Source organism: Hypanus sabinus, chromosome 21, assembly GCF_030144855.1.
Source record: "Hypanus sabinus isolate sHypSab1 chromosome 21, sHypSab1.hap1, whole genome shotgun sequence".
NCBI classification, from domain to species: Eukaryota; Metazoa; Chordata; class Chondrichthyes; order Myliobatiformes; family Dasyatidae; genus Hypanus; species Hypanus sabinus.
Genome location: NC_082726.1, coordinates 63,706,418 through 63,727,678, shown reverse-complemented (window position 1 = coordinate 63,727,678; position 21,261 = coordinate 63,706,418). Strand labels below are relative to the sequence as shown.

The 21,261-nt window shown below is 42.1% G+C and overlaps 1 protein-coding gene across 1 annotated transcript in view; it reads right to left on the bottom strand.

The window, feature by feature from the left end:
* zcchc24 (zinc finger, CCHC domain containing 24) overlaps nt 1-21,261 on the bottom strand; it is a 216,318-nt gene that overhangs the window by 189,273 nt on the left and 5,784 nt on the right. The window contains exon 2 of the mRNA XM_059946743.1: nt 16,180-16,380. Within this exon, the coding sequence (XP_059802726.1) occupies nt 16,180-16,380 (201 nt within the window). The remainder of the gene's footprint in view (nt 1-16,179; nt 16,381-21,261) is intronic.

Here is a 21,261-nt window from a genome sequence, read left to right as displayed (position 1 = left end):
TCGAACAAAGTACCTATATGTCACCATATATTATCCCGAGATTAATTTCCTTGCAGGCATTCACAATTGTTGATGGATGTTGCTTTCTTGAGGGAGAGCTAACCTACTTGAAGATTAATTTAACCCTTTTCTCCCACATAACCCTGCATTTTTCAATCATCCATCTGCCTAAGTTTTTTTTAAAGTGTCCCTAATGCACCTGCCTTTACCACCAACACACCCATACCTCCATGTTAAAAAAGCACACCTCTGACAGCCCCACCATACTTTCCTCCAATCATAAAACTATTAGCCATTTCCACCCTGGGTAAAAGTCTCTGGCTGTCCACTCGATCTATTTCTCTTATTATCTTATACATAACTCTTATCGAGTCACCTTTCATCCTCCTTCTGTCCAAAGAGAAAAGCCCGAGCTCACTCAACCTTTCCTCACAATACAGGCTCTCTAATCCAGGCAGCATCCTGGTAAATCTCTGCACCCTCTCTAAAGCTTCCACATCCTTCCTTCAATGAGGCGACCAGAACTGACCACAATACTTCAAGTGTGGTCTAACCAGAGTTTTATACAGCTGCAATGTTGTGCAAAGGGAAAAATCAGGGAATGTTTCACATGCGAAGAGATCGTTAATGGAAAGCCCCTTATCAGTGTTGATGAGCAGAAGGATATTGGGGTCCAAGGTTATAGCTCCCTGAAAGTGGCTACACAGTTTGATAGGGTGGTAAAGAAAGTGTATGGCATGCTTATCTTTATCTGCTGAGGAATGAGTTCAAAATCAGTAAGTTATGCTGCAACTTGTTGTACAACTCTAGCTACATTTGGAATAGTCATTCAGACTTACTGCTCCACGATAGGGAGCAGGCATTGGAGAAGCTCCAGAAGATGATGCTCCTGGATTAGAAGGTATGTGCTACAACGAAAGGTTGGACAAATTCAATTAGTTAGGCAAAACATCACGGTCCAAAGGGCCTGTTCTGCAACTGTACTGTTCTAAGTCTTGTATTTATACCAGAATCTTATGTTGAGGACAGTGAATACAAACCCAAGAGCCATCAAACACTCCTCATATGTTAACCCTTTCATTCTGGAAACATTCTCATGAACCTCCTCTGGACCGTCTCCAATGCCAGCACATCCTTTATTAGATAACAGACCCAAAACTGCTCACAAAGCTCCAAATGTATTCCTACCCCAATAGCTCGGAAAGCCTCAGCATTACATCCTTGCTTTTACAAAAATAAAACCATGGATATTTTATTTTGATACAGCATGGATTAGGTAGGCCCTTCAAGCCACATTGCTCCAGCAACCCCACAACCCTGATTAAACCTAACCTAACCATGAGACAATTTTCCTATCCTGGGTGGAAACTGGAGAACCCAAGCATTCCACAGGGAGGACGTACAAAAACTCCGTACAGAACAGCACTGGAATTATACTCTGAACTCTGGAATGCACTGAGCTGGAACAGCGTTGCGCTAACTGCCGCGATGTCCATACATTAAGCAGAATGGCCTCTTAACATGCCATAAATGTCTTGATTCTTTGTTTCAAAGAAGCCAAATTCATCAAAAATGCTACCTGTTATTTCAGCCTGGTATTAGTCAAATGCCACCAGTGTTTATCAATGTAATTAAGACTTGTTTTGTATGAAATGATCCCTCCATCTGTTCCCAGCATCGAGCAGTCATTGACCATCTCTCCAGCCAGAGAGACAGCAACATTACCAATCCTTCTGCAGTGCCCTGAAGAAACCAAAAATTTTAAATCCTGAGCAATTCAGGCAGAAAATCATTGCTGGTGGATTAAAGTGAAAGAGGTACCTCTTCTTTACGCCTTCAAGACAATGTTCATTCAGAACATAGTTTAAGGGATATTATTTTAATGATGCAGTAAAATTGAAAATCATTGCTGCCTCCAAGTGATAAAAAATACTGAGATGCGAAAGGCACTTCAGACTGGCTCTTCAACCACCCATAATGCCATAAGACATAGGAGCAGAATTAAGCCACCCAGCGCATTGAGTTTGCTCTGCCGTTCTATAAGGGCTGATATATGACCCCTCTCAACCCCATTCTCCTGCTTTTTTTTCCTGTAATCTTTGATGGCCCAATTGACCAAGAACTTATCAACCTTTACTTTAAATATACTCAATGACTTGGCCTCCACAGATGACCACGGCAATGAATTCCACAGATTCACTGCCCTCTGGCTAAAAAATTCCTTCTCGGCTCTGTTCTAAATGGACATCGCTTTTCTGAGACTCTGCCCTCTGGTCGTAGACTTCCCCACTGAAGGAAACATCCTCTCCATATCCACTTTGTCCAGGCCTTTCAATATTTGATAAGTTTCAATAAAATCCATACTTATTCTTTTAAACACCAGCAAGTACAGGCTCAGAGCCATCAAATGCTCCTCGTATGTTAACCCTTTCATTTCTTGAATCATTCTTGAGAACATCCTCTGGACCCTCTCCAATGCCAACACATCCCTTCTCAGATAACAGGCCTTGAACTGCTCACAATATTCCAAGTGCAATTGACCAATGGCTTATAAAGCTTCAGCCCTGCTTTCATATTCTAGTCTTATCAAGCTGAATGTTAATATTGCATTTGACTTCCTTACCACTGACTCAACCTGCAAGTTAACCTCGAGGGAATCCCAAGTCCCTTTGCACCTCTGATTTTTAAATATTCTCCCCATTTAGAAAATAGTCTACACCTTTGTTTCTTCTATCAAAGTGCATGACTGTACACTTCCCTGTACCATATTCCAATTGCCACTTCTTTGCCTACTCTCCCAATCTGTCCAAGTCCTTCAACAGACTCCCTGCATCTCTAACCCTATATTCCCCTCCACTTATCTTTGTACCGTCTGCACACATGGCCACAAAGCCATCAATTCTGTCATCAAAAACCTTGACATATAATGTGAAAAGAAGCAGCCCCAATACCGACCCCTGCAGAACACCACCCGTCACCGGATTTTATTCCAACTCTGCCTCCTGCCAATCAGCCAATCTTCTATCTATGTTAGTATCCTTCCTGTAATACCACTGGCTCTCACCTCGTTCAGCAGCCCCATGTGTGGCACCTTGTCATCATCCAAGTAAACAACATCAACTGATTCTTCTTTGTCCATTCTACCTGTTATTTCCTCAAATAATCCCAACAGATCTGTCAAACAATATTTTCCCTTCATCCATGTTGACTTTGGCCTACTTGATAATGTGCCTCCAAGTACCCCTATTTTTAAAAGTAGACTTAACATCTTTCCAACCACTGAAGTGAGGCTTCCTGGGCTATAATTTTCTTTGTTCTGCCTCCCTCTTTACTTACAGATTGAAGTGACTCTTGCAGTTTTCTAGCCCTCCAGAACCATGCCAGATTCTAGTTTCTCTTGAAAGATCATTACTATTAGCTCCACAATCTCTTCAGCCACCTCTTTCAGTGTTTGTGCGTAGTGCTTCATTGATGCGATTGTATTTCTTTGTTCTACTGTGGATGCTTGCAAGAAAGTGAACCTCACAGTGGTATATGGTTACATATACTTTCTTTGATTATGAAGTTACTTTGAATGTTTCTCACTGCACTTGGTAACAAGTTGAAAACAGGCCCACAAAAACATTAGCTCCAGAAATGTGACCAACCAAACCACTGACGTAGCAAGATCTCCTTGACATGGAAACTGCCCTCTACCAACTTCAAATGCTGCAAGGCTCAGTTCCATTGCTGCAAGTACAATAACAGAACTAGTTTGACAAAACTAGAACAAAGGAGACAGAATAATTCAGCACAACACAGGCCATTCAGCCCTCAATGCTATCTAAACCTATTCAACAATCAATCTTACATTTATCACGGACATATCCCATAACCCTACAATTTTCCTAAATCCATATAAGAGCCCCGTGTTCACTCAGTGGCCACCTTACTAGGTACAGAAGTAAAACCGGGTGCGGTCTTCTATTGCATCCCATCCACTTCAAGGTTCAACGTGCTGTACATTCAGAGATGCTCTTCTGCACACCACTGTTGCATCTTGTGGCTATTTGAGTTACTGTCATCTTGAACCAGTCTGGCCATCCCCCGTGACCTCTCACATTAACAAGACATTTTCACCCATGGAACTACCAATCACTGGTAAACTCATTGTTTCTCGCATCATTCTGTGTAAACTCTAGAGACTGTTGTGTGTGAAAATCCCAGGAGATCAGCAGTTTCTGAGATACTCAAACCACCCCATCTGGCACCAACAATCATTCCATGGTCAAAGTCACTTAGATCACATTTCTTCCCCATTCTGATGTTTGGTCTGAACAACAACTGAACCTCTTGACCATGTCTGCATGCTTTTATGCATTAAGTTGCTGCCATATGATTGGCTGATTAGGTATCTGCATTAATGAGCAGGTGTACAGGTGTACATAATAAAAGGCCACTGATTGTGTGTGTGTGTGTACTATATATATTTTTGTCATTTATAGTATGTGTTATGCATTGCACTGTAGTACTGCTACAAACAATAAATTTCACAGCATACAGTATGTCAGTGATTCTGATTCCCTGATTTACCTGCGATCGAAGAACACCTTAGAAATCCAATTTGTGCAAAATTCAAAATGCCCTCTAAATCTGACCAAGGTTTCAGCAGAATTGATCCGTGTGCATTGAACCAAACTGTTTCATTACCCTTTGGAGAATGAAAAGCAAAGACTGGTGCAGCGACATCTGGTTATGTTAATACAAATACTTTGAGAAGACCTGCTGTTGCTAGGCAACACAAATTGTATTCCAATGAAGGAATCCACATTTTTTCACACACAGAATCATTTCCCAACTCCGGTTCCTAAATTGGCTTTAAGCACACGTGTGTTGCCGGATTTATGTTTTTTGAAAGAAACTATCGTATATCAATTCAGATATAAATAAAAAACAGCTGCCACTCCTCTTGTTGGTTTAGAAAGAGAGAATGAGAAGCAGTACAAAGCTATTTAAAGACAGAACTTACAAATAGACAGAAACTGAACCTTGCCAACTTTCGATGCAGAGTCTAGACTTTTTTCTGAAATGGCGCCCCAATGCCTTTCATCAGCGATCAATAAAGATGCAAGACAGTCAACCCCATCCAATCTCTTGACCACTGGCAACTGCTAAATTGCAACCGTTAATCCCCACAAACTCTGAAACTGCCTTGGCAAGTGGTCATCCCCAGAGTGAAGCAACATGCCCAGTTCTTTGCCTCAGTAAGCAAAATAAACTCCCCACTGCTCTCAAGGAGGCATCTTTCCTCATTGCTAACTGACATGACAGCAGAGGTTCATCATGACATCAAAAACCCTGGCAAACTTCTATAGATGCGTGGTGGAAAGTGCACAGACTGGCTGCATTACAACCTGGTATAGGAACACCAACGCCTTTGAACAGAAAATCCGACAAAAGATAGCGGATTTGGCCCAGTACTCCACGGGTAAAACCCTCCCAGCCATACAGCACACCTACATGAAGCGTTGCCATAGGAAAGCAATATCCATCATCAAAGACACTCACTGCCCAGACCATGCTTTTCTCTCGTTGCTGCCGTCAGGTAGAAGGTACAAGTGCCTCAAGACTTGCACCACCAGGTTCAAGAGCAGTTACTACCCCACAGGCTCTTGAACTAAAGGGGATAACTACACTCATTTATGAGCTCCTTTATCTTGTTATTTCATGCTTGTTATTTATTAATATTTACTTTTATCTGCATTTGCACAGTTTGTTGTCCATTGATCCTGTTTACAGTTACTGTTCTATAGATTCACTAAGAATGCCTGCAGAAAACTCGAATCTCAGGGTTGTATGTGGTGACGTTCATGTACTCTGATCATAAATTTTACTTTGAGCTTTGAACTATAACACCATGGCAGCGTAGTAGTGTGACGAATAGCGTAACATTATTGCAGTTCCAGATGCCCAGGTTCAACTCTACCGCTGTCTACGTTCAGCTTGTAAATTCTCCCCATGAGCTTCTGCCAGGTCCTCCAGTTACCTCCCTCATTCCAAAGATGTACAGCTTAGGAAGGGTAACACACACAACATGCTGGAGGAACTCGGCAGGTCAGGCAGTATCTATGCAGGGGAATAAACAGGTGATGTTTTGGGCCGAAACCCTTCATCATTCCTTATAGGCTAGAGACATCAACTATTTATTCCTTTCCACAGACGCTGCCTGACCTGCCGAGTTCCTCCACCATTTTGTGTGTTACTCTGAGTTTCCAGCCTCTGCAGAATCGATTGTGTTTAGTATCAGTTATTAAATTGTGGCCTGCTACGCTGGCACCGAGGGCCTGGCAACCCTCGAGGGCTGCCCCCAGCACATCCTCAGACTGCACTGGCCTTTGAAGCAAATGACACATTTCACTTTACGATTAGATGTAAATGTGACAAATAAAGCTAATCTTTAAAACCCTCAACTCTGATCACACACTGTACTAATAACAGCACAGCACATTCATGCTTTGAAACTCTGATGATAAATAACTGTAATCTAATGCCTTCCATACTTGAGTGAACTCTATTCTTCTGACCAACTTCCTGAGTCATCATTATAGGCACAAGGAAAAGGTGGACAAAGATTTTTTTTAGGGAGATCATCAGCTACCATTTTGTTGGAATATTCAACCAGAATTTGTGTCTTTCAACTTAACCGCTTCCAAATTTTGACCTTAAGCTCGTACTGAATTCCAGACATCTCTTGTTAACAATTTACCAAACCATCCCTTATATAACATCACAGAAATCCTTCTGTTGAAACTGGGAACTGGCTAATTAATGATGTTAGCTGTTGGCTTAATGATCTTAGAACCTTCAAGACACAGGAAACTGCAGATGCAGGAATGTGAAGCAACACACAAATCTGCTGGAGGAGCTTAGTGAATCAGGCAGCAACTGGGTGGATGGTGGTGGGGGGGGGGGGTGGGAATTGTTGAAACTTTGGGTCAGAACCCTGCATTAGAACTGAATATAGAGACTCAAGAGACTGCAGATGCTGGAACCTGGAACAAAGCACAAACCTGCTGGAGGAACTCAGCAGGTCAGGCAGTAGCTGGGGAGGCAAATGGGCAATCAACATCTGCTCCAGATGATGGGTCTCAATCCAAAATGTTGCCTGTCCATTTTACTTTATTTATTTAAAGGAACAGTGTAGAACAGGCCTTTTCTGTCCAACAGGCGCACTGCCCAGCAACCCACTATGTAACACTGGCCTAATCACAAGACAATGTACAAATGGGAATTTAAAAAACTCATGATACCAAGGCAATCGTTGTTCAAAGCACAGTTCTTAATGAACTATATATGTCTCACCATATACAACCCTGAAATTCATTTTCTTGAGGGCATACTCAATAAATCCAATAACCATAATAGGATCAATAAAAGATCACACCAACTGGGCGGATAACAAAGGACAAACAGCTGTGCAAATAGAAAATTAAAAGTAATAATATTATTAACAATAAAAAAACCCACCATTATCAAAATAAACAGTTATTTTCCACTACGGTTCTGTCTAGCTTTAAAACCATGCTGTAATTTACAGAATTGGATGTAAATTGGATATCAAATCAGAAACAACAAAATCAGCTACATCTTAACACACCTTTTAAACATGAATGATTTGAAATTATATGTTCCTCCATCAGTTAAGCTAAAGCAATTCATTCAAATTGTAGCAACACACACAAAATGCTGTGGTGGGCGAGAGGGTGAGAAATCGATGAAACCATTAGAATCTCCAGCTTGCTGTGGATCTCATTGAGTAGATTTGTGTATTTGTACCCTGGGTGACTCCCTCAAAACTCTGTAGTCGTCATCTCTGTAACATAGAGTTGAAAATTCAAGGACAACCATGTGGACTATATTTCCTAGTGATTCACTAACTAGTTAAATAGCGGCTTGTGGAATTTGATTATCGTGTTTGTTTTAAATTAAAGTCCTATTTATTAGCATGTTTCTCATTCCATCTCTTGCATCTAATATTCTAATTCATATTTTTCTTATATTATGTATTGTATTGTACTGCTGCTGCAAAGACAACAAATTTTACGACACATGCCAGTGATAATAAACCTGATTCTGAAACTACAGGTATGGAATAAAATGTGCATAAATACATAAATACCATCATGTATTTACAATGTATGCAGCTTTATAAAAAATGGCTTAAAGTTTAAAGATATTCCTAATATCAACTGCACTGAACAGGAACAGGGACCAGAACTCGTTCCAAGGCAGAGTAGTAAACAACATAGTCATCACCACAGACCCAATCACCCCAGAGGTTGAAGGTTATCACTCACCTGGACACTTCCTCCCCAACTGAGGAGAGAAGGGGAGAGGAAGGAAAGGGAAGAAGAGGGAGTGGTGGTTGGAGGGGGTAGAAGGGGTGTGTATAGAGAGCGGCGGAAGGGGCCTAGGGAAGGGGAGGCTGTGTGGTGGGAGGAAGGGCAAGGAAGTGCTTGAGATGGAGAAAGGGTGGTGCAGGAGAGGAACTGGGGGCAAGGAGGGGGAGTGTTAATGAGGAGTGGAGAGTGTATTAATTAGAGATGCTGCGCAGATGATGCATGGGTGTAATTGGGCAGTGCAGGACATTAGGTCAAAAGGGCCTGTCATCATGATGTATCTCTAAAAAAGAATTCAGAGTTTGAGGGGAGTGGTAGAGCAAGGTCTGGCAAGTGGTAGGTCTGTCTGGGCAGATAGAAGTGGGAAAAGTGAAGATGGCCACTAAGGCTGTGAGGTGATAAGTGGATGCAGATGATAGAATCTCACTGAAGGAGATTCCTTATGGAGTTCCAGCTCTTTACCTACTTTCCTGATTTTAACCAAAGCTTTACACATTGGCAGGAGGTTCTTGGCTTTTGTTCATTACCTTGATGTCCAGGTGACAAGGCGGATGTCATCGGGCACGGCAGGGAAGTGGGAACTTGCATTTGGTGCAGCAGCTCAAGATCAACAAGCCAGACTTTCCTAAAATTATTGTTACAACAGGATGATCCAACCCTTGCTGGGATAATTATGTATTTAGAATTTGATGCAGCAAAGTTTAAAAATTCCTACTGCAAGGTGCAAATCCCCACTAAAATATAAATGGTCACTATGGAAACCAGAAGTTGGAACATTTAGGAAAGTTTACTTTTTTTTCTCTGACTGAGCCAATGATTGACATCAGATTAGATTAATCCCATTGAGATCATTGCCCTTATAAAAGTGTCCAGTGTAAACGACATGACAAGTGACGGTGTGGAACATTGTAAAACAGAGTGTCTTGATATCTCCTCTTTCTGACTTAGAGCAGGGAGAGAGGCCATTCAGCCCATCATCCATGATTATTATTGAGAATCCATTTACACTATTTCTCCATTCATCGTATTTTAATAATACATTCCCATCGACACACCCAGAACACAGACAGTACAGTTCAGGCCCTTTGGTGCACAATGTCATGCTGAGCTTTTAATCTACTGCAAGATCAACCTAACCATCCCTCCCACATAGACCTCATTTTGCTTTCATCCATGTATCTCCAATGTCTCAAAGTATCTGCCACCACTGTCACCCCCATCGGAATGTTCCCTGCACCGACCACTCTGTGAAAAAAAAACCTGCCTCCACATCCCCACATTTTTTCCCTCATCGCCTTAATGTGTGCCATTTTATATTCGCTATTGACACTGTGAAAAAAGCCTTTCTTTGTCTTTCTTTCCATTTATTCCTCTTATTATCTTATTCATCTCTAGCAAGTTACCTCTCATCCTTCTTTATTCTAAAGGGAAAAGTCCTAGCTCACTCAACTATCCCATAAGACACGCTCTCTAATCCAGGTAGCATCTTGGTAAATCTCCTCTACACCCTCACTAAGGCTTTCATATTCTTCCTGTAATAAGGCAACCGGAACTGTACACAATACTCCAAGAGTCATCTAAATATGGTTTTATAGTTCAATCCCCCAACTAATGAAGACCAACACATCATACACCTTCTTAATAACCCTATCAACTTGTGCAGCAATTTTGATGGATCTATCGACATGGACCTCAAGATCCCTCTGTTCCTCCACGCTGCTAAGAATCCTGCCATAAACTTTGTTCATTCAACACTTCTCCAGGTTGAATTCCATCTGCCACTTCTCAGTCCAGCTCTGCGTCCTGCCATGTCTCATGCTATCCCTTATCAACACACTAGAGCCAATTGACAGTATCCGCTCAACTCACATATCTTTTTGAATACACGAGACTGCTCCACCTAGAGAAACCATGTGGCCACAGGGAGAACACACATTGCTGGAGCATCCAAATCACTGAAGCCCTATAGCAGACGCTTGACCAGCCGCACTACCAATCCTGTAGGTTCCATCGTTTCATTTAATGTCAGAGAATGTATACAGTTTGCAACCTGAGAATCTTACTCTTCACAGACATAGAGCAGAAGAAAACCTCAAAGAATGAATGACAGAAAAATGTAAGAAGCTCCTCCCCCCTTCCCACACGCAGGCAGCAGCAAAGCATCAACCCTCCCCTACTTGATGCATCTGACCCAACCTCACCCCCACTCCCACCTGTAGGATGCCGGTGGTGGATGATGGACTCTAGATCATTGTCTCTGTAGTCCGTCATCGACATTCCACAGACTCTCTCTCACTAAGGTGGGAGAGAGAGGCATCACTCCTGCCACTGTGACAGGGAGACAAAACACTCACTGTTCTGATGGTACAGTCTGCAGTGTCACTGATTTCAGATCACATGACTTGGGGGAGAGGTGGGAAAGAGGGGGCAAAAAGGGGTCACTTGAATGCAGAGTTCCACACATTCCACGTCTTATAGGTTAACCACACTAATAGATATTGGTCACTCCACTGGTTATCCAGTCACATGGTTTACCAGACAATTCCACAAACAAGTTTGATTGGACAGCTGTCACAGTATAATACATTGAACGTACATTCATGATGCATGCTTGGCCTTATATTGTCAGCAGAGTTTTCCCTATGTAAAAAAATCACGTCTTTGAAGATCTTTCCCCGCTTTTTATAAATTTAAAAAAACAAAATATTCAGCTTTGAGGTGAATGATGTAACGTTCATTGACTTTATTGGAAAGGGCAATGGAGCCTTTATATTTAGCAAATGGCTTCACTGTTTCCATCAGAGTGGCTGTTGAGATACAACAGCAAGTAACTAGTCAAGAGCCTTTGACAACACACACCAAATGCCGGTGGGACGCAGCAGGCCGGGCAGCATCTATAGGAAGAAGTACAGTCAGACCTGACAAAGCGTCCCTGCCTGAAATGTTGACTGAACTTCTCCCTATAGATGCTGCCTGGCCTGCTGCGTTGCACCAGCAATTGGTGTGTGCTGCATGAATTTCCAGCATCTGCACATTTCCTCGTGTAAGAGCCTTTGACAGATAATTTCACAAACCACTAAAATGGGTGAAAATTATTAAATGAAGTTGAATACACCATTAGGCAAACACTACAGACAGATTGGGAGGATGCAGACAGTAAGGCTACGCCCACACTACACCCGATAAATCCGTAACCGAAGCTTTTTCTCTTCGTTTTTACCCTTCGTCCACACTAAAACGGCGTTTTTGTCCCCCAAAACCGGAGCTTTTCAGAAACGCTCTCCAAAGTGTGTATTTTTGAAAACGCTGGATTGGCCGGATCAGTGTGGACGGGGTAACCGGAGAAATCTGGATGGCAGCGCGACATTTCATTGCTTTCCTGAACACAACCGAACAATTTCAGAACAGACGGCAACGAAACTGATGCCAGAAGAGTTAGAAACGTACTCACCAAATACTTTGACCCATAACTTAATAAATAAGTATACTCACTTTGCCCTGTTTTCTGTCCTTGCTCGTATGAAGGTGGTTTACCTATTTATGCAAGTACTTCTCTGAAATAGATGTGTAACAGCCTAATGTAACATTGTATGGAAATACAAGATAACACTGATGCAGACATGTTTTATACATTTAACAAGGTGCTTTATTAATGCAACAGAGTTCGTCAGTTTTTCAATGTTCGTCGTCAGCCGGGTCAATTTGTCCGTGAACTCCGTCGGTTCCCTCCGTATACTCCAGTATTTGTTATTTTTTACTTCAAGTTCTCCTGCGCGAAAGCCAACAGCTGTCTGTCGTTTAAAGTTTTTCTAGTCTGTAACTACACAAACGCACACTTTTACGGCAAGATTCGACACCAAACATATCGCTTATTTTCGGTTGATGTGTCCTGCGTATGCGCAGGAGGAGGAGATTCGCTGAAATCTCTGTTTCAATGTGGATAGAGATACTTTTAAAAACAAGTAGTGTGGATGCCTATCGTTTTAATGCGAAACCGGCGTTTTCAAAATTATCCAGTGTAGTGTGGATGTAGCCTAAATCGAGCTGCCTTGAATTACAGATAAACTCATCTGCTATTCATTCTTATCGGGTCAAATTTGTTAATGGTTAAAGCGTCTGAATAAATTAGCAGCATTCAATGGATAATCTAGATTAGGTTTTGGTACTCTGTTTGAGAAAACATCCTAGCCAACTGGGAAACCAGGTATTAGTGATGTCCAATTGATAAAAAATATCCTAAATGCCAAATAGGATGTTAATAGTCTAGATAATGTCAATAACCTGAAGATTACTTCTGTGTAAAGTATAAATTGCTTAGTCATTGGTCATATGCTATGCTGGATCGTCTTGGCCACTTGTACAAAATATTTATTTTCATGCAAATCTCAATAAAACTAAATCCTGATGATATTGATCAAGGTTTGCTTTGATTGAGCATTAACTCTTAATGCTTGCTTTCATTAGTCGAGGCATTGAGTTCAAAAACCAGGAGGTTACGTTGCAGCTTTATAAAACTCTGGTTAAGCCACATCTCGAGGATTGCACACAGTTCTGGTCGCCCCACTGTAGGAAGGATGTTGAAACTCTGGAGAGAGTGCAGAAGAGTTTTTCAAGGATGCTTCCTGGTTTAGAGGGCAAGTGCTATCATAAAGCTGGATGAACTTGGGTCGTTTTCTCTGGAGCAGCAGAGCCTGAGGTATGAGAGGCATTGATAGAGTGGAGAGGGAGTATCTTTACCGCAGGGCATATACTGAAGGTGAGACGAGGAAGGTTCCAAGGGGATGTGGGGGTTAAGTTTTTTTACTCAGAGTGGTGGATGCCTGGTATGGTGGTAGAAGCAAATACATTAGAGGCTTTTAAGAGATGGTTGGATAGGCACATGGATGGAGAGATAAGGAAGATGGAGAGATATGGACATGATGTAGGTAGAAGGGATTAGTGTTTGGATGTTTTTAATTTGCTTTTGAGTGGTTTGGCACAACACTGTGGGTTGAAGGGCCTGTTCCTATGCTGTACTGTTCTACATCTATGGAAAATTTAAACCACAGTCCCCTGGATTTTTACAGTGGTCCTGAACTGTATGATCTCTGAAGGCATTTCTCATATTCAGAGCATTCTGCCTTTTTGGCTGGTTGGATTTCAACATCACACATTCCCAGACTATCCCTGCTCTGACGGCAAGCAGCAGTGAGGAGAGGAAAAGAAAGCTAACACAGAGTCCCTTACTCAGAGCAGCAGTGGCTTCATATTAGGTACAGGCATCTGGATTTTATTGTTCTGCTAACTGGCAGCCGAGGTTTTAGCCTGCTTCCTACAGAATGAGACATCGCTTGAGCATTTCCCATCAACTCTCCTCTGACAACTTCCAAACCAATGACACCACCAAGAATGCAAATTTTTTTTCTAACAACGGAAACTGACAAGGTCTTTGCAGGGCCATCGATTTACATAAACTTAAATGGAACAAAAATAAGTGTAGATATGTCAACACAAGAGGCAAGGATTTGTTCAGTTATTTTATAATAACTGTATAGAAAAATGTACAATGTTCATGTGTATTGAATTGTACAAACAAGCAGACAACAATGAATCAGCCCCATATGACAATTCATTTAATCAAATCACATTTCATTCCTGTATGCTGTTAACTACTTTCTGTGTTCCTTGTTGCACTGGAGAACAAATATTTTGCTTTCTGAATATTTTTGGGTGTATCTGATGGATTTTGGGCAACTGATCATGGGAACCATCACAAAATTTCCCTGACATGCACCATTTTTAAAAAATCACCTGTACTTGTTATTTCAATTCATAAGTCAGGTCAGAATAACTGATGCCAAGAATAAGGAAGGCGTTGCTGTTGGTCCTCAAATCAAACAGGTCATCAATGGCAGGCAGTTTAAGGAACTTCTAGTAGAACCGGAGAAAATCACGTGGAAAACATTTAAGGATGTTGTTGAAAATTTTCTTGGCAACTACAGAGCATCAGACTATGTGGAGCTGGTTAACAACATGCTTCAAGCAGACAAAACCCATGAAGAGCAACATGTCCCTAAAGATTCATTTTCTACTTTCCCATTTAGACTTCTTCCCCGCAAATCTTGGCACTGTCAGTGACGAGCACGGTGAAAGGTTTCACCAGGACATTACAGTCTTGGAAAAACAGTATCAGGGCAACTGGTATCCATCAATGCTGGCTGATTATTGTTGGATACTTAAGCAAGAAGCCTCAGACACTGAGTACAAAGGAAAGTCATCAACAAAACATTTATAGCTTTGTTGATTTATTGAAAGCGTCATCACCATTATGCAGTTAAACACGTTATATTCAATAAAAGTTAATTTCTTGTTTTTCCAAGTTCCTATATAGTCTGAAATAATATTTGTGTTCAGCTTCAAGTGATCTATCATAAACAAAAATAATTTCTGAGGAACATCATTTTTTAAAAAAAATGTCCAGTGTTATGGTTTTGTTTGAGAACAGCGAAGTTTGGTATTCAATTCAATCTAAACAACATTAAGGACTCAAACTGCTCAGTTTAATACTAATAAAAACAAAATCCAAAGGATATTCTTGGTAAAACTTTATTTCCTTCACCAATAAAACTCCATGCCAGTAATAAATGTCAAGCAAACAAAATTGACATTTTCATTCATTTTGCTTTAGAAGTGCCTAGCAAACTTTAGACAATTGGCCCCAATTCCACTTGCTCTTTCCTACCAATCGCATGCCAAAGATGATCAGGAGACAATGGTGAATTTAAATGGAAGTGAAAACTGTTCTTATTACTCTGACATGGACGGTCCCAAGCCTGGCAACAAGAGGATGAGGGTCGGGTCAGGGGCTTAGCAACTCCATACCGTAAAAAAGCAGCACTACAGAAACATTAACAGAAGCTTATCCCTGGAAGAGGAAGGATACACTGTGATGATGGGCCCCATCTGGAAACAATGTGAAAGAATGCCCGGAACTGAGGACTCTGGCAAGCTGCTGTCAGTGGCCAATGGCCCAGCAGGGGTGATTGCCTTAGGAAGGTTAATACCATTATCATTTTAGTTAAGCTTTATGAAACCTGAAAGTTGAACCATTTCTTGCCATTTTCTTGATGTCTGATATTGCCAAACACCAATTTTTAAAAAATTGACAAACTAAACCAAATTTGACAATTGAATACTCCAAACCCCTGTCACGCAGAACAAGGGGGATCCAAACTGAACTGAAAATCCAACTGGATTTGGTGGTAAAGATCACAGCTTGCTGATACTGATTTACTATGTCTCTTGGAACATCAGACACGCAGCAGCTTATTCAGTTCAGATCGTCTGAATCAATTGCGAATGTGAACAGAACTAACTTTCCCAAATGATTCTCAGAACGATGTCATTGAGCCAGGACAAAAAGCAGCAACCACACAAGGCTCACGAACACCAAATAATGCCAACTAACAAGACATTAACTCAAAGGGAATTATTAATTTCTCTCCACAATCCCTGTGGATTTTGTATGCTCTCTTTATGGTTAAGAAGACACAGCCAGCCATGTATATTTAAAAAAAAACATCAAATTTTTTTTGCACATACTTAAAGATAAAATATTTTACTTGCAAATTGTCATTTAACCCCCCCCACACACACAATATCCATTTTAAATTTTTAAAAATTAATGCCATTTTTCCACTTGAGTGACCCACCTGCATAACTCACTGCTACAACATTCACCAATCATCCAAATTATTCACCCTAGTTCACCACCAACAGCTGAGATGCAGTTCAGTCCTTGCAATATTTAAACCAGCCTTACCTGGGGGCAGTCCTTGATGTAGTGTCCCTTGTTGAAGCAGAGGTGGCATAAATAGTTGGGTGGGGGCCTCTTGCCAGGTTTGCGAGGTTCAGCCGATAGGGATAGATCCGAGAAGTGGTCTGTCAGTGAGCTCAGTCCATCCACGATGTTGCTCAATGAACCATAGGGAGAGGCATTCTTGTACAATCCACTGCTGATAGGCTGGATAACGGATAAAGAAAATTTACTCATAATACACTATCATAATGATGGAAAAACAGGGGGCTGTGTAGGATGGTGGGGTTGCATTGACCTTAGGATAGTTCAAAAGGCTGACACTACACTGTGTGCAATAATGTACACTGACCATATCTGCCTGATTACACACTCAAAAAGATTTGACCTAACATGGAATAAGTAGCTCTACTACCAATTCACTTTACACGTTCAAAACAGGCCAGTGAAGCAGGAAGGTGTGAAATATAAGAGCAAAAGATATAGGAGCAGAATTAGGCCATTCAGCCCATCAAGTCTGCTTCACCATTCAAAGAAACACTACAGCACAACACAGGCCCTTTGGCCCACAAAGTTGTCCCTACCTTAGAAATTACTAGGCTTACCCGTAGCCCTCTTCCGTGTACCTATCCAAAAGTCTCTTACAAGACCCTACTGTATCTGTCTCCACCACCGTTGCCGGTAGCCCATTCCACACACTCACCACTCTCTGAGTAATTCAGTCACAGCCGAATCATTAATCGTCTCAACCTCATTTTCTTGTCTTCTTCCTGTCGCCTTCGTTAATCAGGAACTTACCAACTTCTGGTTTAAATATTCCCAGAGCTGTCCATGGCAATGAGTTCCACAGATTCACCACCCTCTGGCTGAAGAAATTCCTCCTCATCTCTGTTCTAAAAAGCCATCTTTCTATTCTGAAGCTATTCCCCCTGGTCATGGACTCTTCCACTATTGGAAGCACCCTCTCAATGTCTGCTCTATCTAGGCCTTTCAATATCAGATAGGTTTCAATGAGATCACCCTCATTCTTCCAAAGTCCAGTGAGTACAGGCTCAGAGCCAACAAATGCTCTTCATTCATTAAACCATTCTTTCCCAGGATCACTGCTATGAATCTCCTCTGCCCCTCCAGCATATCATTTCATAGATAAAGGCCCAAAACTGCTCACAATACTCCAAGTGTGGTCTCACCGGCATCTTGTAAAGCTTCAACATTACATCCTTGCTCTTATATTCTAGTGCTCTAAACTGAATGCTAACATTGCCTTTACCTGCCTTACTATTACAGGACAACCTGGTAGCATAGTGGTTAGTGTAACATTATCATTGCCCAAACAATCCGGATTCAATTCCCGTCGCTGCCTGCAAGGAGTTTGTACTTACTCCCTGTGACTGCTGGGTTTCTGCCAGGTGATCTGGTTCCCTTCCACATTCCAAAGACATACGTGTTGGTAGGTTAATTGTTCACATGGGTGTAATAGTGCAGCGCGGCTTGTTGGGCTGGGAGGGCCTGTTACGTTTCTAAATCTAAGTCCACTGCAGACTCAACCTGCAAGTTAACCTTTAGGGAATCCTGCACTTGGACTCCCAAGTCCCTTTGCACCTCTGATTATTAAGTCCCATGTCAATCAGCAAGTGGCGAAAGGAGCAGAACTGTGTGTGGTGAACTACATATAACTGTCTGGACACGCCCCCCCCCCCCCCCCCCCCCCCGCTGACTACTGTAAATTGATGCACCATCAATAACTCTCTGAGATGTGAGGCGAAATATCGGCTTTTATTGACTGGAAGAAAGAACAAGCAGTAGTACTCGTAAGAAACTTCGCCCCATGGGGACTTTCTTTTAAAACAAAGGGGGGGGGTGAATGTGGTAAACTACATATACCTGTCTGGACACGCCCCCCCCCCCGCTGACCACTGACTGTGGCTCCTCCCACAGACCCCAGTATGAAGGTGATTGAGGCCTGAGCCCTGCCCTCAGTCTCCAGAATGTAGTATGGTGGTCAACTACTGCTTGTTCTTTCTTCCAGTCAATAAAAGCCGATATCTCGCCTCACGTCTCAGAGAGTTATTGATGGTGCATCACTGTGACGTCCAGAGGACTTGTGCTCATAATGCATCAGAGCATGTGGATTCTGGACCTACATACAGCCTCCTGAAGACCCACCAATAGATAAGAACTGGTGACCACACTAATTTTAGGACTTAAATCAGTGGCAAAGGGGACAAGTTGACAAAGGTGGACACTCCCTCACTGTTTTCTCTATTACAACAGACATCCTGTTGGTAAAGTTTTTAAACTTTTCTATATCTGCATCTGGGAAGATGAGGTCAAGTCAACAAGAATGGATGCACAAGTCTACAGGTTGGTCAGATTTGATGGTGAGACGGGTTGAATTCCATATTTCCAACTGGCTATGTCCTTTTGAGCTGCTGTACAGACAATTCCGTAAGCCCATCGCAGAATCCAGTAACCTCATCCCTCATTGTCCCCTTCTCTGACCAGCAGAACAAAAGCATCTCACTGCCTCCTTATGGTCTTGCATTGTATTGTTTACCTGTGCCACACATGCCCTGTAGCTCTTACTCTGTATTGTTTTGTTTTAACTTCTTTTAGCCCAATGCACTCTGTAATGGTTTCATCTGTATGAACGAGCAAGACGAGCTTTTCACTGATGTGATAATAACAAGCTAACCAATAATTAATCAGCTTACCCTCCTACAACAGAAGTAAAAAAAAGACCTCTCCCTTTCTCCTCCTACTTATAATTGGTTAAACCTACTGAATATTGAAAGGCTTAGATAAAGTGGAGGATGGTGGGATGGAGATTCTGTATATATCTCCCAAAGGAGGTGTAGTGTGCTCTTTCCTTCTGCTAGCCTACAGGGCACCTTTTGGGCAAGGTGTTACACCGGCTTAGCTCCCCAGTCAGGGTCACGTGAAGCCATGGGAGTAGGTGGTGGATGGTCGTATGAGCAGCTGGTGCATATCACAAATCCTGGTTATGCAACCACTGACGCCAGGCAGACAGAGTCTGAAGAGTATTGATAAAGGCTGGTGGCAGCTGTCTTGTAAAGACTCAAGTGCCTTCTCTGGGCAGAGTCTTTGAAAAATTTGCCAGGAACGATCACGGACAAGACCATGATCACCTACGTCACGGCACAGCACCTAATGAAGATGTTGAGATAGAGTGGATGAGGAAGGATGTTTCCTACAGTGGGGGTGTCCAGGATCAGAGGGCACAGCCTCAGAATAGAAGGATGGCTCTTTACAACAGAGATGAGGAGGCACTTCTTTACACAGAGGGCTGTGGATCTGTGGAATTCATTTCCAGTTAGTAGTGGAGGCCAGGTCACTGGGTATGCTTCAAATGGAGGCCTGATTATTCAGGGCGTCAGTCATGGGGGAATGGCAGGAGAATGGGGTTGAGAGGGATAATAAATGGAATAGTGGAGCAGATTGGATGGGCCAAATGATCTAATTCTGCTATTATGTCTTATGATCTTAAAATGCCCCAATGAGGATACAAGCAGACTGTATACCCATGTAAGCTCAATTGCCTCTAGGACACCACTGTCCCTGTAAAGCTGATGGCCGGACAGGCTTCATACATGCTATTCACACAGTGCTTTCATAGTCCCTATTCGATTTCTGTCTCATCCAAACCACAAAGGAGACATTATCAGCTTCCAAAGCAGTGCCTCACTGGCCACACACTGAATTAAACTCGCACTTTTCTTAAAGGGGCAATGACAATTTTTTCAGTTGGAAGCATTTTCCTTCAGATGACATTGCCATTTGAAGAATCCAAATGGATTCCTCTAGGAAGTTTGCTGCAAAATTGTTGAAACAGGATGGCTGGAAAGTTGAGCAAATCTGCCCACACTGGGGGAAAATTTCTCCACACTCCTCAATACAGTAGGTTTCTGCATAAGCCCTCCTCGTTGACTACTACTGAACCTCTAATCGGTTTAGACCCTTCTCTCTTCCTCTCCTCACACCTTTCACACCAGTCCAGCAAAGCAGAGAAATAGTCCATTCAGCCCATTGAATCCATGATCTCTCCCTCTGGAACAATGTATAGAGCACCATTCCTCCATAATCAAACATCACACACTGCAGAACTACTTTTTAAACTAAAAGTTTAACTTTTTATTTATTTATTGAGTACACCCATCCGGCCCTTTTGAACCACGCCACTCAGCAAACCCCAATTTTCGTCCTAGTCTAAACATGGGACAATTTACAATAACCAATTAACCTACTAACGGGTATGCCTGTGGATTGTGCAGGAAACCGGAGCACCAAGAGGAAACCTGTGTGGTCGTGTGGAGAACGTAGGAACTCCTCACAGACAGCAGCGGGTATTGAACCCTGTACTATAAAGTGTTGTGCTAACCACTGTGCTACCACGCTGCCAAGTTATAATAACTCCATGTCTGCGCAAGCTTAAACTCTTCCATCGTGTTCTCAAACAACTGATTGTCTCATTACTCTGGTATCCAATTGCTCAGTGAAATGGCAGATAGTTAGCTGCATTAAGGGCACTATGTGAGCCAACTCTGAATACAGCCTACTGTATAAAACAGCAACAAACTGAATTATGAAATGTATATGCTAATAAACATGCAGATTTATACATGTTGAAATACTAACATGTACTAGTCATTCAGTGGCCACTTATTCGGTACACCTTTTCATTAATGCAAATATCTAATCAGCAATCAGATGGCAGCAACTCAATGCACAAAAGCATGCAGACATGGTCAAGAAGTTCAGTTGTTGTTCAGACCAAACATCAGAATGGGAGAGAAACGTGATTTAAGTGACCTTAACTGTAGACTGATTATTTGGTGCGAGGTGGGCTGGTTTGAGCATCTCAAGAGCTCCTGGGATTTTCAAGCACAACTGTCTCTGGGGTTTACAGAGTATGGAGCAAGAAACAAAAACATCCAGCGACTGACAGTTCTGTGGATGAAAATGCCTTGTTAATGAGAGAGGTCACAGGAGAATGGCCAGACTAGTTCAAGCTGACAGGAAGGCAGCAATAACTCAAATAACCACGTGTTACAATAGTGTGCAGAAGAG